The 15755-nt window shown below is 38.1% G+C and overlaps 2 protein-coding genes across 4 annotated transcripts in view; one reads left to right on the top strand and one right to left on the bottom strand.

Moving 5' to 3' along the window:
• NIPSNAP2 (nipsnap homolog 2) overlaps nt 1–1964 on the top strand; it is a 15486-nt gene extending 13522 nt beyond the window's left edge. Inside the window, exon 10 of the mRNA XM_067309625.1 lies at nt 727–1964. Within this exon, the coding sequence (XP_067165726.1) occupies nt 727–791 (65 nt within the window). The 3' untranslated portion in view covers nt 792–1964. The remainder of the gene's footprint in view (nt 1–726) is intronic.
• PSPH (phosphoserine phosphatase) overlaps nt 1075–15755 on the bottom strand; it is a 21697-nt gene continuing 7016 nt past the window's right edge. For 2 of the 3 annotated variants that reach the window (XM_067309626.1, XM_067309627.1), the window contains 5 exons: nt 11871–12029; nt 10703–10837; nt 8878–9023; nt 7866–8014; nt 1075–6410 (listed from right to left, as the gene is read on the bottom strand). In XM_067309626.1, coding sequence (XP_067165727.1) covers nt 6300–6410; nt 7866–8014; nt 8878–9023; nt 10703–10837; nt 11871–12029 — 700 coding nt within the window. In that variant the 3' untranslated portion in view covers nt 1075–6299. Of the gene's footprint in view, nt 6411–7865; nt 8015–8877; nt 9024–10702; nt 10838–11870; nt 12140–15755 lie in introns of those variants that run through there. The other variant, XM_013955812.2, reaches the window with a different exon arrangement.

The following is a 15755-nucleotide window of genomic DNA, read 5'->3' on the forward strand; positions in this document are numbered from 1 at the left end:
TTTGTGTATGGTGCGTGTCTGTGTGCCAGTTTTGCTATTGTAAGGGAAAGGAGAGGCATTTCACTTAGCTGTAAAGTGAACTTTACAATTGACTGTACAATCTTAGAGTGCTTACCTCGTAGCTAAAAAAAAGTGCTACAGTAATAGTAAATGTTTATAAAAGCACTTGTCCTGTAAGGGAACAGATCTGTGAAATATTTAAGTTTGTATCCAAAAATTTAGGCAGTAAATAATGAAATTTATCTTTATATATTTTTTTTTTACCTCTACTATTTCATGAAATACTGGAACTTTGTTAAATACATTCCTTTGAAAAGGCAAATTAGACTTGGGAGCTAGGAGCCAGAAGATCTTTGAGATGAAAAACGGCTCTCAAAACTGTCACAAAAGTATGCTAATAATTTCAGATGTTGGTTAAATAGGGTAGATTGCAAAGGAAGTATACCAGAATAATTGTAAGATGGCTTTAATTTTGGTGGGAAGGAGTAGAAATATTTGTCTTCAAAAGTTGTTTTGGTTCAAAGGATCAAAGCAGATTATATTAAAAAAATCACTTGTTCTCAAAACTATTATGCTTCAGTTACGGGATTGTTGATGGTTACTGAAGATTTGGCATGCTGTAGCTAGGAGAGTGATCTGAAGACAATAATACCTGTTCAAACTGAGTGTACAGAACTACTTATGATCTTTATTAGTGAAATTAAACCCTATCTCAATTTTTTTCAGTGCCCCTTATTCAGGAAATGGAGTCCAGAATCATGATACCATTGAAGATTTCTCCACTTCAGTAACGTCATTGATTTACTTGTGCCTACATGGATTAAAGTGACAAGTATTTGTCTTAAATTAATTTATGGTATACATTGTATATCATAGTCAGAAATATAAAAGTACTGTACTGAGCTTATAAAAGAGACCTCTTTTCTTCAGAATCTAATGACCTTTTGCTCTTAGAAAATAAATGTAGGACTGCAATTTAAAGGTTGCTTAACTATAAACAAGTTCAAAGACATATACAAGTTCCTTTGTGAGACAGGCTCCTCAGGTTAAATATGGCATACAGTACTTGGTGTCTTGTGATTGTAAATGCCCACTGTTCAGTATCGGCAAAGGAAGGGAACATTACAGTTGCTATGGCCTTTGTGCAACGTTACAATGACTGCAGATTAAAAAAACAGAAAGGGGAGTTCTGAAAATAGGAGCTCTAATGCCCCCAGGCAGCTACAATGTCTCTGTAATTCTGAAATACACCTAGCTGTTTTAGCGGGACTGAAATCGGTAAGTAGCTCTAAACTTAAAAGTAGGCAGTTATTAATTAAGGATAATACTGCTAGTCAGGTGATAGTTTATGGGCAGAGAATAGTGCATTCCATTTTGCAAGGACTCTGAAGCCTGTTGAAAGTAACTGAACATTTGTCTAGATGTCTACACCTGGAATTAATTTTGTGAAATTATTTACAGCCTTTTTGGAAGTATGACTCGCGGTGTTCAAAGTGATTGACAACAAGTGGTTGTCTGAACATTCTACAGGCATTTGAATTCAGTTAAATACATTCATTGCTAAAAATAACAGAGAAGTCTAGGAAAAGGGGTTTTATTTAATAAGCAGTCATGCCTTCAGACATATGCTTGGTCAGGTGTTTCACTAACTATACAGTAGGTACTTATGAATTGATGTGTGAAACCGGCGCATGTTGAGTCAATAGGATTGACATAAAGCAGTGTACCATTATGTCCAGTTCTATTTTGATTTCACTTTTAGCATAGAATATATCAACACTTTTAGTGTCTGCAATGATGTGAACATCCTGTAAGTGAAAGTCATATTCTTTCTTCAAAGTGGCTACAAGAGTCTGTGTAACATACAGAATGTACAAATCAATTACTGAATGTCCAGTTTGTACATTTCAATGAGTTTTCAGCAAGAACATATCAGTGAATAAAATCCTTTTAATTTTCACATATTACTGGCACCATATGTGTATTGCACCATCTGTGTTTTATATCATCTTGCACAGTGTTTGTTACAAAAGAATTGAATAATTGCATAAAATATTTCTGTTTAATTAGCCAATATCACCTGCTCTGTGTCAAGAAAAGCATTTCCCAGTATTCTGCTCTCCTTCTCCAAAATGAGCTTACAGTATCTCCCTAACATTTCATTTTGCTAAGTGCTCTAGAGGTCCTAAGCGCTAAAGTGATAAATATGAAGTATTTTTCTTTTGATTTTTCTCCACAAATTATGCTTAATTTTTCAGGCCTGATTTCTTCTCCTTTTCCTCCCATGTGAAGTACAATACACTCTTAACTTCATTTGAATTTTATCTTGAACAAAGTCAGCATTTGATCTGGTTCTTGTCTGTTTTCATATTTTGCTCCTAAGTGTTTATGTTGCCAATTGATAATGGAATTTTACTGAGTAAATTTCTGTATTATATTAGCTTAAAGTTCTCAGCTCAGCTTATATAATGGGCTAATTATATCATTTAAGCTGTTCCTTCTTTAAATCAGCCACATGAACAGTGCTATCATTTAGGGCTATCTTCTTGCAGATTTTTTGGACTACTGTTTAGCTGCAAAGGAGAAAACAGACAGCATCAGCTTCCAGTCCTTCTTTGCTAGTATCCCCCCATGTTTTCTGTTCCTAGAGAGTTTTCCTGGTAACTTATCCTTTGTTGCCAGAAATCTTGGTTGGAAATGCAAGGCAAAAAACATTTTTGGCATTGAAAGATTTTATGGGTTCTGATTGAATCCGTGTTTCTTATCTTCAGCCATGAGCGCTAGGAATTAAATCCAGTCAGGCAGAACTCTTATTTTAAGGTCTATGAAGTTTTGCATGAATAAAAAATCTAAGGTATAACGGGATGTTCTGTGGGGTAGCATCATCATGGCACAAGTCTCTTCAGTCTTTATATACTATCTAAGGTCTGAATTGTGTACTCCCAGTAGTGTTGTTGCAATGTGTTATGCCTCCTATCATGCAGCGCTTCCAAGTTGTTCCCTGGCCATCATCAGGGAGACACTGGTTCCTGTTATTTTACTTACAGATAGCTATGTAAAATCACAAGCTGTGTCACAGTAGATAAATAAATAATAGCAATCCTTTTTTACTTCCCTTTGCCTAAGCCCTTTTTTAAGTTTGTTTTCCTCTGCCGTGAACTCTGTGTTGATTTCCCCTCTTAATTTCATGGCCAATTTTCCGTTTTTCCATTGGTTAGCAATACATCATCATTTCTTAGGGTAGAAATCACGGAGACTAGAACTGACGTCACTTTCTAGTGATTGGAAAGTAGGGCATGATGCCTGGAAGGGTATCTGGTAATACGTCGATTCCTGTTACAATTCACAGCACTGTAATGAAGAAATAAGTAAAACTCAGGTTTGAGTTGTCCTGTAGTCTTCCTCTAAAGAGTGCAAATTGTTCTTTTAATAAGTTCCCTCATGCAGATTGAATATATGACTTAAAGCAATAGTTCCGTACTGAATAGATTACATTACAATAAAAAAACCTTTATGTGAAACAATATGCATCCTTGTGCTCTTAGCAGGAGACCCACTTGGAGACCAGGTGATTACCTGCCTGATTAGGTGTACTACTCCCCAGGCTTTGCTCGGTTGTGATATGTTCACATAAATTGGTAGGTTGGCTTTAACACTGGAGTTTCCCTCTCGTGCTTTATTCCCTCCTATTTTTTTCCTATCTTCAGCGCTGTAAAGACTAAAGAGTTCAGCCACTCACTAAGTTAAATACTCCTTTTGGTACCTCCTGGACAAAGGTAGGGCTTGATATTTGCCCAGTGGAAAGGGATGTTATTTTTTTCAAACCAGTCAGACCTAAAGAGCTCTTGTGAAATCATTGGCATGATGCCGTGTTTCCATAGCAGTCACACTGACAGAAGATACTGTGGTGAATGTTAACATCTCTGTGGCACAAAGCCTCATGCATAGGCTTTTCACTGTTGCATTAGTGAAATTACATATACTTAAAGTGAAGCATGTCTCAGTTTTTGTAAGATCAGGGCCCATAGCTGATTAGCTGGATGTTAAATTTTTTTATTGGCCTTTTAATTCAATAGAAAATTGCAGCAAACAGAAACACTTGCTCCGTAACTGTAGAGTTTCATCTTGGAGGAGAGCAGAGGAACACACTGAATGAGAATAGAAAGTGTTTACACTTGTTCTACTTATACACTCTTGCTTAAACAAAAGCTTTATTGTACATGAGCTGCCTTGGAGCTGGCTGAGATTTTTCTCAGGAAGAATTTAAAAGAGATCATGTTTAATACTGAAGAGTTCTGGTGAACAGTCTGCCAGCTATGTCCCTCCTGGCTTTCATGAAGTTTTTTAACCTCTGTATACAGATATTGTTTATATGTCTGCATTTCTCTAAAAAGCCATCAAAAGTTTGTGTCTGAATTTGTTTTCTTTTAACCATTCTACTTCCTTAGAATTTAAATAGTTTTATGCTGGTGTAACTTCAAGAAATTATTATTGTCTCTGTTTTTGCCAAAAACATTAGATGGCATCCTTGAGAACTGCCATTCATCACTATCTGTGAGGCTTTGTTAATGCTTCTGTTTTACCCATATCTTCTCTGATGATTTAGCAGAATGGATAGAACCAGTATTTGTTTTAATTGTTGGTGATGCTCAAACAGTTGGACAGGAGTTCTTTCATTTCACCTTGATTTAATCTCATTAAATTAAGGAAATGTACTGCAAGTTGTGTAAATCAGTAGTGATTATCTTGTGGAGACTGTGAAGTTCTGGAAGACAGACATATAGCTTGCTTCTCTTCCTGTCAGTAAAAGGTGTGGTGGGACAGAAGAGAAGAACCTGAGAATTAAAGTACTCAATCTGTTCTTCAGTTTCCATAAAAATACTGGAACTATTCGTAAGCACCCGGAAGATAAGAGCTAGCACAAATTTTTTTTTTCCAGGACAAATCGTGTCATATAAACCCATCTTTCTCCTGTGATGGTAACAAGTTTTGTAGATGGGAAGAAGTGGAAGAGGTGACATAAACTTTGATGTTAGTAAAGCTTTTTACATTATCTCAGGTGAAGTTCTTATAAGCATGTCTGGGTCATAAAAGTCTTCATAGAAGTACCACATTGCTTCAGCAAAGCTGGTTAAAAAGACACGCTCAAAAGCATTTTCAGTGCCTTGCTGCCAAAGAGGCAACATTTACCAAGTGAGTGCTGTGCAAGGTCTCTCTTGCATCAGACAGTGCAGCCACAAAAGAGAAGCCCATTAAGAGACCAGGATTTGATAGTTGGAGCTCAGAGAAATACTTGTTTAGAACAGGTTAGACATATTTCCGGCACAAACAGTTCAAGGGTAATTGACCCACACTTGAGGCAAGGAAAGAGACTACATTAGTGTTTCCCAATGTTTTCTTAATCAGTAGACTATTTGTTTGTAAAGATAGATGAATCAGCTTCTATCGAGTTACAGGTTGACAGGGCAGGGATTGTTAAATAAATAAAACACTTAAGTAAACAGTGTGGCTGTTTTACAAAATCACAGTTTTGGACTTTACTTGTAAATATTTTAATGAGATATTGGAAGCACCGTATCACTAGCTTTAAAATATGCTTCTTGGATGCTGATGAATGTTACATATATCTTAGGTTTGCATGCACCTCATGTCTTTGAGACTACAGGTTGAATAACAGTGATGTTAAGTAACAGATCACATCTCAGGTTCTCCTGTAGCCCTATTTTAATGAAAGCAGAGATGCTAAGTAATAAGGAAAAGTATACTTCTTACCTATTTTTTCACTGTTTAACCTAGTTCTGAGATTCTTTGGAGTGGAAAGTACTTACCATATTGTTTTACTTCGTAAGACTTTATTATTGTTATTTATTATTATTATATTTTTTATTGGTTACACAAACTTCTCTCTTGTGGTCCCCTTATTCTTCTTTTACTACCCAAAATAAATATGGGTATTAGCTTCAATGATTTTGAAGCAATAGGTATCTATTAATAATACATTAATGGATTGGTCCCTGGTTAATAACTTATTGATAAATTCCTTCCTTGGGTGTTCACTAGTGAGTGAATAATCAACTGACCTCTTCCACCTTGAAAAAGATGTTTTAAAAAAACTTAGCACTTTCATTACAAATATTTGAGTAGCATGGGAACGTTTGCATCATGAGTTCCAGGTCAGAAAGAGAAGAAAGAGATCACCACCCAAAATCTTTTTAAAAATCCAGAACACAACTTTGCAAACAAATATGTTTAATTGCTTTGTATTTATAGTTGTTAAATATATTATTTTACTGTATAATTTATCGTTCTTCCAGTTCCTTTAGCAGTTCGTCAAAGTGAGTAATGTACCATTTAGCTTTCTCCTTTACTTGCTTCCTGATTACATTTCCTCCAAATCCAATGAAGCAGTCCTAGCAAAAAAGAAAGAATGGGCACATATATTACTGCAGTCCCGTATAAGGAATGGAGCTTTTCTGCAATTAAGTTTGTTTTTAAGATTGAACTTCAAAATTATGGCTTTCCTCCCCTCCCAAAGAAATCTATTTTACTTTGCATGTTTATTTTTCACATTTATTACCAAGAACTTCATTAATGCTCAATTTTGCAGCACTTTGGCTATTGAAGTTTTGTTCCAGTAGCAAAGTTGCGCCTCAGTACCTTGCAACATCAAGACTGTTCAGATCCAAGACTTTACTGAAAATCTGATGTAACTGTGATGCAACATAAATCCTTAATATTCAAGAATGAGTTAACATCTGAATATCCATGCAACATCTCACAATTATCCCTCTACTGTTTATCTTAGCCCTGTTTACCTCATTTGATAGATACCAGAAGCAATCTTTAACCATGTCTTCAATCATTAACCAGGAACAATCATCATTTCTAGATTTTAGAAAACCAGCTGCAATGAAGGTGCAGTGTTTAAATTTCCACTGCTTGTTTTTTGCCTTCAGGTAGAAACCATTAAGCATATATTAAGCTGTATTGGTGGTGCACATATTTAATGTTAAGGGACTTGCTGTCATAACTTACATCAACAGTAACCCTTAGAATTTGCTCCTGTGCATTTCCATGCGATAGGATATCTGTCCCCCAACACTGGCGAAGCCAGGGCATTGGAGTACTTTTACATAGAGAAAGGCACTAAAGATGAAGTGGAATTAAGATCTCTTGCTTTGTAAAATAACCATTTTTAAAAGCTTTCTATTTGTTATTTTCAATTATTTCACCCTGTCAGGGCTGCCATGTTCAAAGATGTCATTGCTCTACAGTGAGATGAACCCTCTTGCTATGCTGACATCAGGTAGGTGTGCACCAAATCTGTGCAGGGTCTTCATGCTATAAGCACCATTTATCAGTGTTCAGAACTGGGATCTTGGTAGTTTAAGACCTCTGCTCAGAAGCAAGCACTTAAAACAGGGGCATAGATAGGAAGGGCAGACAGCTTGATATGAGACTGGTTGCTAGACCATTTGCAAATATATAAGAATCTGGTATCAAGAGGATGCCAAGGTATCTAGCTGGCCTGTGAATTGCACAAAGAGAGAGCAAGAGCATATTTATGTGGATATCCCAGAATGAATGCATAAGAGAAAGATAAATAGCCTGTATCCTCATTTTATCTTTAGATGATGCTACTTGTTCCTGTCAGCTGGCCCAGAGCGGGTGAGAGGCTGAGATTGTCTGGACTGAGAGAAATCAACAATTGTATGACACAGCCTTTTTAGAGAAAATTACCTACACAGATCTCTTTAGGTTGCTGAAAGTGCTAAAGATCTTCTTTGAAATCCTGAGGAGTATTCAAACAGCTTTTCTTTTCCAAAGCATTTGCTCAGAGGGAATTCCAGTTCTTTAATACTTACAGCAGGCGGACAGGCTTCCATGTCCGTAGCTCCATCTCCAATCATAACTACATTTTTAAAGTGGAACTGTTCCTTCAAATGAGTAATAACTTTTCCTTTCCCTCCTGATTCAGCTGTTGGTTGTGTCTCGTCAAATCCTGCATATTCTCCTAGAACACAGTGGAAGGACAAGTTAGACATAGACAGCGTGTGTAATTACTTCAGAGGGTTTATAGCAAAGCCCAGATATTGAGAATGATATCAACAAACTCCTTGGAAATGAAGAAAGATAGATGCCTATGGTCTTTTCTTCAGAAGACAGCTAATTACATGCAGGCAGGTAAGCCTCACAATCAGCGCATCCTGGTGAACTAATTAGAAGGTAACAAAAACTAGGATTTGACCTAAGTCATCATTGGAGGTATTTTCAAAAAGCTGAAGCACTAATGTAAAAGTAGAAACCCCATATGGGTAGTATCACAAATCCATTCCCAGGCATTCTGGTCTAAACCTATCAAAAGCAGCTACCAATATAATGTATAAAAATGTATGAAACATTAAGAAAGAAACCACTGAACACAGTTGTGCTTGATTGCACTAGCATGAGGTCCAGAGTTGTTTTACAAAAGTTAAGTCCATTGGTCCCTGTACATTCCTCAGTCACTGAAACTAATGTTTGCCTTTAAAAGCAGATTAGCATAATAAACTCTTTAAACTTGAAAGAGCAAGAGAAAATTAATCTCTGCTGTCAGCAACTGTAATACCTACAACTTTCTGGCACAGCTCGCAATTAAAAAGTAACCACAGCTGTATTTCATATGTCTGGAAAGTGATCTGAACTCATGTTTTGGGGAGCTTGCAATTTCCCTACCTAGAACTAGCTGGATTGGTAACAAAGTGATACAGCCTGGACAGATGGCTAACCACAGATCCTGGTTGACTTTAAGCCCACTGTAGTCCGATATCCGACTTCAGTTTGAACTCAAAAAGTGGCATTAATTAGCAGAGAAAAGAGCCAGTAGGCGAATCTCACCATTAAAGTAAAACTTCAGCCTGTTGGCGAAGACGTTTGCTGTTGGAATGTTCAGCTGCAAGGCCACGTGCTCCACGATGCTCTGAAACCCCCCAGAGACCAAGAAGACTTGGACGCCTCGCTGATGAAGCCTGTTCACCAGCTCCCTGGGAAGAAAGAACAATCACCAGGCGTGAGCGCCTCGCAGGATCAAGGTGTGCTGAAGGGATAACAAGGAGGCTAAAATACATCTTCCTAAGCAAGGCTGCCCATATCTTGCATTACTCCGGTTTACTTGGGAGGTCTGCTGCTTTCCAGCTCCATTCTTCTCTGCTGCCTGAAGCTTTTCCTTCTTTCCTTTGCATGTTCATGCATACAGTTGGCTTGAAATGAGCTTAACAAAACTATCTTATATCCAGAAAAAAACAGGTATTTAGTCTCTCAGAAATAAGTGCTCCCTAGAAATGTTTTCTTTATATTTTCATTTTGTTCACATTAGTTCCCTTGAACAAATGACAGCAGATCCAGTTCAGAAATTTTTTCTGAAGTTAGGTATAAAACAAGCAAGAAAAAGTATCTATAATACAGAAAATGTAAAGAATGCAGGGGAGATGCAACCACTGCACCAAAATACAAAAGTGGGCTGAAATGTGTGCAAACTGCAGAAAATTTCTAAATCGGAGATGATTCCCTGAAGACCCTGGACAGCAATAATATCTTTAGAAGATGGCAGTAGCTACAGAAAAGGAATCATGGAAGGAGAAGTGAAAAGTTTTCAGTCCCAGTTAATGGCAATGAGACTTGAAGGCAGTTTTACAGGATTTGGCTCTACAGTCAGAAAGATCAACATGCAGCAAAGCTAAGTAGTAGCAATAAAAGCAGAAATGCTAAATACTAGAAAAGTGGAGGCTTAAAGCAGGCTACACAGAGAAGGAGGAAGAAAGGGAAGGAATGAAAAGGAAAATCATGTGATTCTAAACAAGGAAACAATGCCTCCTTTGTAGTTTAGCTATGCCTTCCACAGAAAGAGCTGAGCATGTGCTTCATTTCAAGGAGAAAAAGTAAGCAGATATAAGAAAAAATATAGGAGGATATAAGAAAATATAAGTTGTCAAGAACTACTGTATGAACTAAAAATATTTTAGACTTAGAACTGTGGCTGGATTTCATAGTAAAGAAACAATTTCAATTGTTTGAAACAATTTGAATAGGAAAAAAAATCTTTTCAGTTGAAATAGCTAATGTTTATTCCAAACCCAAAGATGAAGAAATACATATATATATCTATATACATGTAAATATATATATCTATAGATAGATAGATAAAGTGTGTGTGTGTGTTTGTGTGGGTATTTCCCCTTAATGATTTTTTAATACTGTTAGTGACTTCGGTACAAAATGGGTAACTCTTGAACCCTAAGCAGAGTCCAGAGGTATGAATGCCCACAGGAGTGCAAGAGATAGGTGCTGTAATTGCAGAATAGACCAAGCCAAAGCACTGGATATTAAACCTCCCAGTTGTATTAGCCTTGAAAAAATCACTTCTGGATGTGATTGAACAGATTATTTTCCAAGCCCATTCAATCTTTGAGCTGGAATGTGAGCTTGCCAGCCAAAATAGCAGTTAATACGTAAGACTATTTTCTTTTACATGGATGTTTATCTACTTGATGTGGACTCAGACCATTGTAAGCTCCTGACTTGAGCTTTGTATGCAACATGAAAATCAAATAGGAAGAGATTCTAAACCAACTCCACAGTCTTACAGCCTCACTAATGTCAAAGAGCTTTGTTTATTTATAGTTTTGGAAAGCTTTTTGATTAGATCATTTGAAATTCCTCTTACCTTATTCCTGGTGTTAGCTGAGGTGGATGGTCAGATATTAATTTTTGCACTTGCTCGTAAGAGGGACGTATGAGACCTAGTCGTGCTGTTAAAGCTGCCTTGAATGTCACAGTGCCACCCATAGCTCTGCGGGTCCTAAATTGTGATCCAAACAAAGCAAATCAGTGACATTTAAGAACCTGTGGCTTCTCTCAAGAACTGTTAGTTGAAGAGGAACCAAGGAACAAGTTAAGAGTCTATAGGTTCTAGGTTACGCTGTGTCTATGTTTTACAGGAGATTGGTGCTCTGAGAAGGTTGGTAGCAACTACTTGTAGGAGAATTGCAGGCAGAGAGAGATTGGAGCCATCCACTTTAGATCCAAATTGCAAATCCCCCTCAAACTACAGGCAAAGATTCAGATTTAGTAACTTAGTTCAGGTCCAGCTCTAGTGAGTGCAAAAAGGGACAGGATATTTTCAAGTTAGTTGACCAGTATTATGGGAAGAAATAAAGAGAATGGGAAACAAAAGACTAAAAATGTGAAAAGATTTATGTAATCTAACAGAGAAAAGCTATTTCTGAGCCTGGAGACCAGTTAGTACTTGTATGCCTACAGTCTGTCAGGTTTTTTGGACGCAGTGGAAGACTGCTGATATTTCTTAAGATAGTTGCTGCATTTTAAGAACCAGCGAGACAAAAGAAAACTGCTTTATTCCCTCTGTGAGTGTATCTGAGCCAGTGGGACCAGAATTCCTAAACTGCAGGCTAGATGATGTTCTCTCAAGTTAACGGAATTTTTGCTACTAGTTTCAATGGAAACAAATCAGCCTCAAAGAATTGTCATCAGATTTGTCCCCTCTCCTCCACCTCATAATAAGAGATCAGGTTTTGCTAGTGCTCTGCCAAGTTTAATGACGAGACCTGATCTTAGCCTATCAAAGAAATTAACTTCACAGTATTTATTTCAGTATAATTTTGTTGAGTGGCTCCACAATTCCAAAAAAGTAAGTTACTTCATTATTCATTAATGCTACATATTATTCCTAAAATCCCTTTTAAACTATAATAATCTCCCAAAACACTGAGTTGAATTAATCCCCGTCGTAAATCTATTGTCACAGTTTAACCTTATCCACAATTATTTTTTATTACTGTTCATATGAAGTAAATAGCAAAAAATATACGTACATCTCTGCAACAGCATCTCCAACTCCACAGAACTTTGCAAGCTCATCAATGCCTTCTTCCCTGATGACTGTACTGTCCACGTCAAAGCATACTGCATCAGCATTGCGGAAGATTTCTTTCATCTCCAAGAGAGACGCCATCCTTTTAGGAACCTTTTTACTGTAAGAGGGTAAGATAAAGTCTTTCTGTGAGTCACAGTACTGCACTCCGTCTTGAGCCATTGGAGTGACTGATCTGATCCTTGCAAGTAGGGCCGAGCACAGCCTGGTAGCCAGCTTTTATCAATGAGAGTTAGCGGTGGTGGAGGTCTGGCTCAGTTGCTGATTTGCTCTCTGCTGTTGCTGCCTACTGATGCCCAATTTACGTTACAGGTGGGCAGTGGAGCTTTGTCCAACTGCTGATTTGCTCTCTGCAGGCTCGGCCCATTGATGTTCACATGGGGTTCAAGGTTGTAGTACTTGGCATTTGCTGAACCAACTATCAGACTGCCAGCTATGGTGAGGACTTGTAATTCTCTGTCTTGTCTTGCCCTCACAGCTCCAGGAGATAGTAAAAGAAACCCAACCCTGGCTTTCACCTAAGGATTTTCTTGATCACAGTAGACATAGTTGTTTTAAACCTATCAGTGAGTGGTTGTCCCTAAATCATGAAGGTTTAGATCCCTATGAATGATCTATGAATGTATAAAAGATTTGGACATTAACATTGGGAATTAGTCTTTTATAAATCTCAATGAAGTCTTGGGCTTAGGAAACCGAACTAACCGAACTAACTCACTATCAGACGGGCAACATCCCAGGTTCACACACAGTCAACAGCAGTGCTGCCTCATGAGGTGGCTTCTGTCTGCTCACTAAGAGACCACAGCTTAACAGTTAATGGTCAAAACAGGAAATGGGAATCTTTACTTTTGTTCCTATTGCTAATACTGCATACCATAGTTTATGGTCCTTTCTCTGCAATGTGGCAGGTAGAAGTGGTTGTCCAAGTGTTTTAAGGTGTTCAGACTGAAAGCTGCTATTCAAGCCTGCACTATTACTGTTGAGCTAAATCCTGAAGATTTCACTTTTGTACTATTCAGCCCTTAGTTGCACAAGACATGACAGCAGTTCTGCTTAACTAAGGATTGACTAAGAACTGAATAGAAACTTGGGATCAAACTCAGCAAACTGCAGACAGTTTCAACTGATCTGGGGAACTGGGTTCTTCTGTTCAGAAGCAGAAATGAATGCATTTCTCATTAGAAAAAGCAGTGGTAAACTGTCAGGACAGTGTTTTCATACCAGTACTTAAACCCAGTCTAGCTGGGTTTAAGTTCCAACTTAAACAGTTCTAGTAGTTCCAACACCTTCTTAATTAGTCGTTGTTTTTCACTTCTTGCTCTTGAAGTTCCCTACAGAGATCTGACAATCATTCTCTATGCCCATGCATGTGAACCATTATCATGGCTAGTGTACTTGCGTGAGTTAGACCCCTTGGAGTTATGGCCCTGAGTTTTTAAAACACCACATCCATGCAAGATATCCTACGCTCATACTGAATGAAGTGCTTTTGACACCAAATGGTGAGTATTGGGATAAAAAGATTTTTATGAAAAATGATCATAGTCACTGAAAAAACATACAGAACACACATACTCATCTTGTAAATGTTCATGTATACAGAATATGAGAGAATACTCCAGTCCTTCGTTGAAAGGTAAGAGAAAAGGTATGCATAAATGGAGAAGACATTGTGCCTAAAGAGTGAAACCTGAGGTGAACATCTGAGAACTATATTTATAAATGTTAGTCTGCACTTAACAGGTAGTTATCAGTACTAAATATAAAATACCAAGAAACAGAGAGAGCAAAGTCACATAGGATATTTTAAAGGCAAAACCACCCAAAGACAGCTGTGAAACAGTACTGAGAGGGATGTTCTATTTGTTCTTGAGTTTTGTAGTGTGGACACATGGCCATAATAACCTAAGTGAGCTCATGGCTTTTGCAGAAGGCTACAAAGATGACACAGGAGCTTCTTCAGTGCTTATCATGTGTGTCACAGGTGTGGGTGAGGATGGGGGAGCAGATACCACTCAGCTCACCCTTCCCTCATGAACATTCAGTTCAGGGGCGAGGAGGTAGGACAGAGCCTGAGCTCAGCCTCCTCAGTGTGCCAGCAAGCAAAGGTGAGTGGGTACGGAGTAAGAGGAGATATTCCAAAAAAGTGCTTTTACAAACTCCTCTTCTGGGAAAGGAAGAAACAAGGACTGAACCATAATTTGTCAGGTCTCCACTCCTGGTGCAACAGAGCTGTTCCTTGCACTGTCCTTAGGACATATTATAAAACTGTGATCTATCCTTAAGAGCTTCACTAAAGAGTTATTTGCAGCAGAGAGTGTGTGTTATTCTCTATTTTCCTATAAATCACAGACTATATTTATGGCACTGTACATAAAAGAAATATAGTCATACACCATCAGCATAGCACATAAAAGAAACCTCTCTCTTAAGCAGCCATGGACATAAAAACCTCCCTCTAACAGTCAGAGACTGATTCTGAGCTAAGGCTTGGCAGCATGCAGACATGTGACTGAATTCCAAGTTTACTTTGCATTAGCCTTGACTTGACATTGATTCCTCAGCAGTGTGTTCATATTTTCTCTGGAAGGTTTTGATTTTCTGGGGGGGGAATTTGACTCCAGGGCAGATCTTGAAAGCCATTTGCTAGATATATTTGTGCAGTGGAATTAAAAAAAACATTCACTAACATTTTTTAAATAGCATGCTGTTAATTTTTTCTAGCCTATTGGAAATTATAAAGTCCATGAAAAATTCAGTCATGGGTTTGGTGCCAATTTTAAAGATTTGCTTTGCTGGACAAACTTGTTGCATCACCATGGCATGACATTTGCGTCATGATGTTCCAGCACTGATTCCTCAATATGTAAAGATGTCACATTGCCTCATGCTAACCCGAGGCTACACTGCAACATTACCATGTTATCATGCAATGTCACTGTGTGGTGACATAGCACTGTTATGTGATTTCTTGGTGACGACCTGAAATACATTTCTGGATACATGTCTTAGAAAGTTTATTCTCTTTGAGAAAAATGTTATAGCTAGAAATGCACTTTGGGAGGAGGGAGGAAGAGACATCAACTTTTCCTTCTCCCTAGGATCCACAGTTTCCTTATTCCCTTCCCTTCTGGATATTCCTTAAAACGATGAGACCATTGCTGCCATCTTCACTTTGAAGAACATATATACAAATTAGAGCAAAAATTGGGGATACCAGCTGCGAAGCTATGGTTGGCGTTAACTCTCTTCTCTTTGTTCCATGCAGTAATTCCTTCAAAAGAGTTTCAGGCTATAGTCTGTAGTGCCTAAAAACGACAGGTTGTAATGGAAGAATTGTGTTTTGAAATGCAAAACAGATCAGTAGTTTCTCATCTCCCTTGGTCCCTTCCAAAATCTTCCCATTTCCTGCTATGGCTGGGAACTAAGTCCGAGAAAAAATGGACTCATTTTTGGCTGCCATATGATTAGATGTGTTTGAGATCTTGTGAGGAACTGTAAGGTAGGGAAACTCATATTGGAGCAAAGAGATGAACCTATGAAGGAAGGTTCAGCTATTGCAGGGATTTTCCTGGTGGGAAAAGTAAATTTTAGGGATTAAAGCTCAATGATTTCACTTGGAGTGAAAGCAGGTTCTGCCCTTGTCTGCAGAGCCCCAGGGGTCACCATCAGCTCTAGAGGTTGGCAAATGCCATTCCAAAGGGTAACAAGCCAATTTCAGTGACTTGTGAAATTTTCCCCAGCACTGAACGTAGGTGAGAGGGTAAGGTCAGGCTACCAGTGTTGAGTAATGGACAACAGGAATGGGAGAAAATGCAAGCAA

Source organism: Apteryx mantelli, chromosome 22 (assembly GCF_036417845.1).
Source record: "Apteryx mantelli isolate bAptMan1 chromosome 22, bAptMan1.hap1, whole genome shotgun sequence".
Taxonomy (NCBI): domain Eukaryota; kingdom Metazoa; phylum Chordata; class Aves; order Apterygiformes; family Apterygidae; genus Apteryx; species Apteryx mantelli.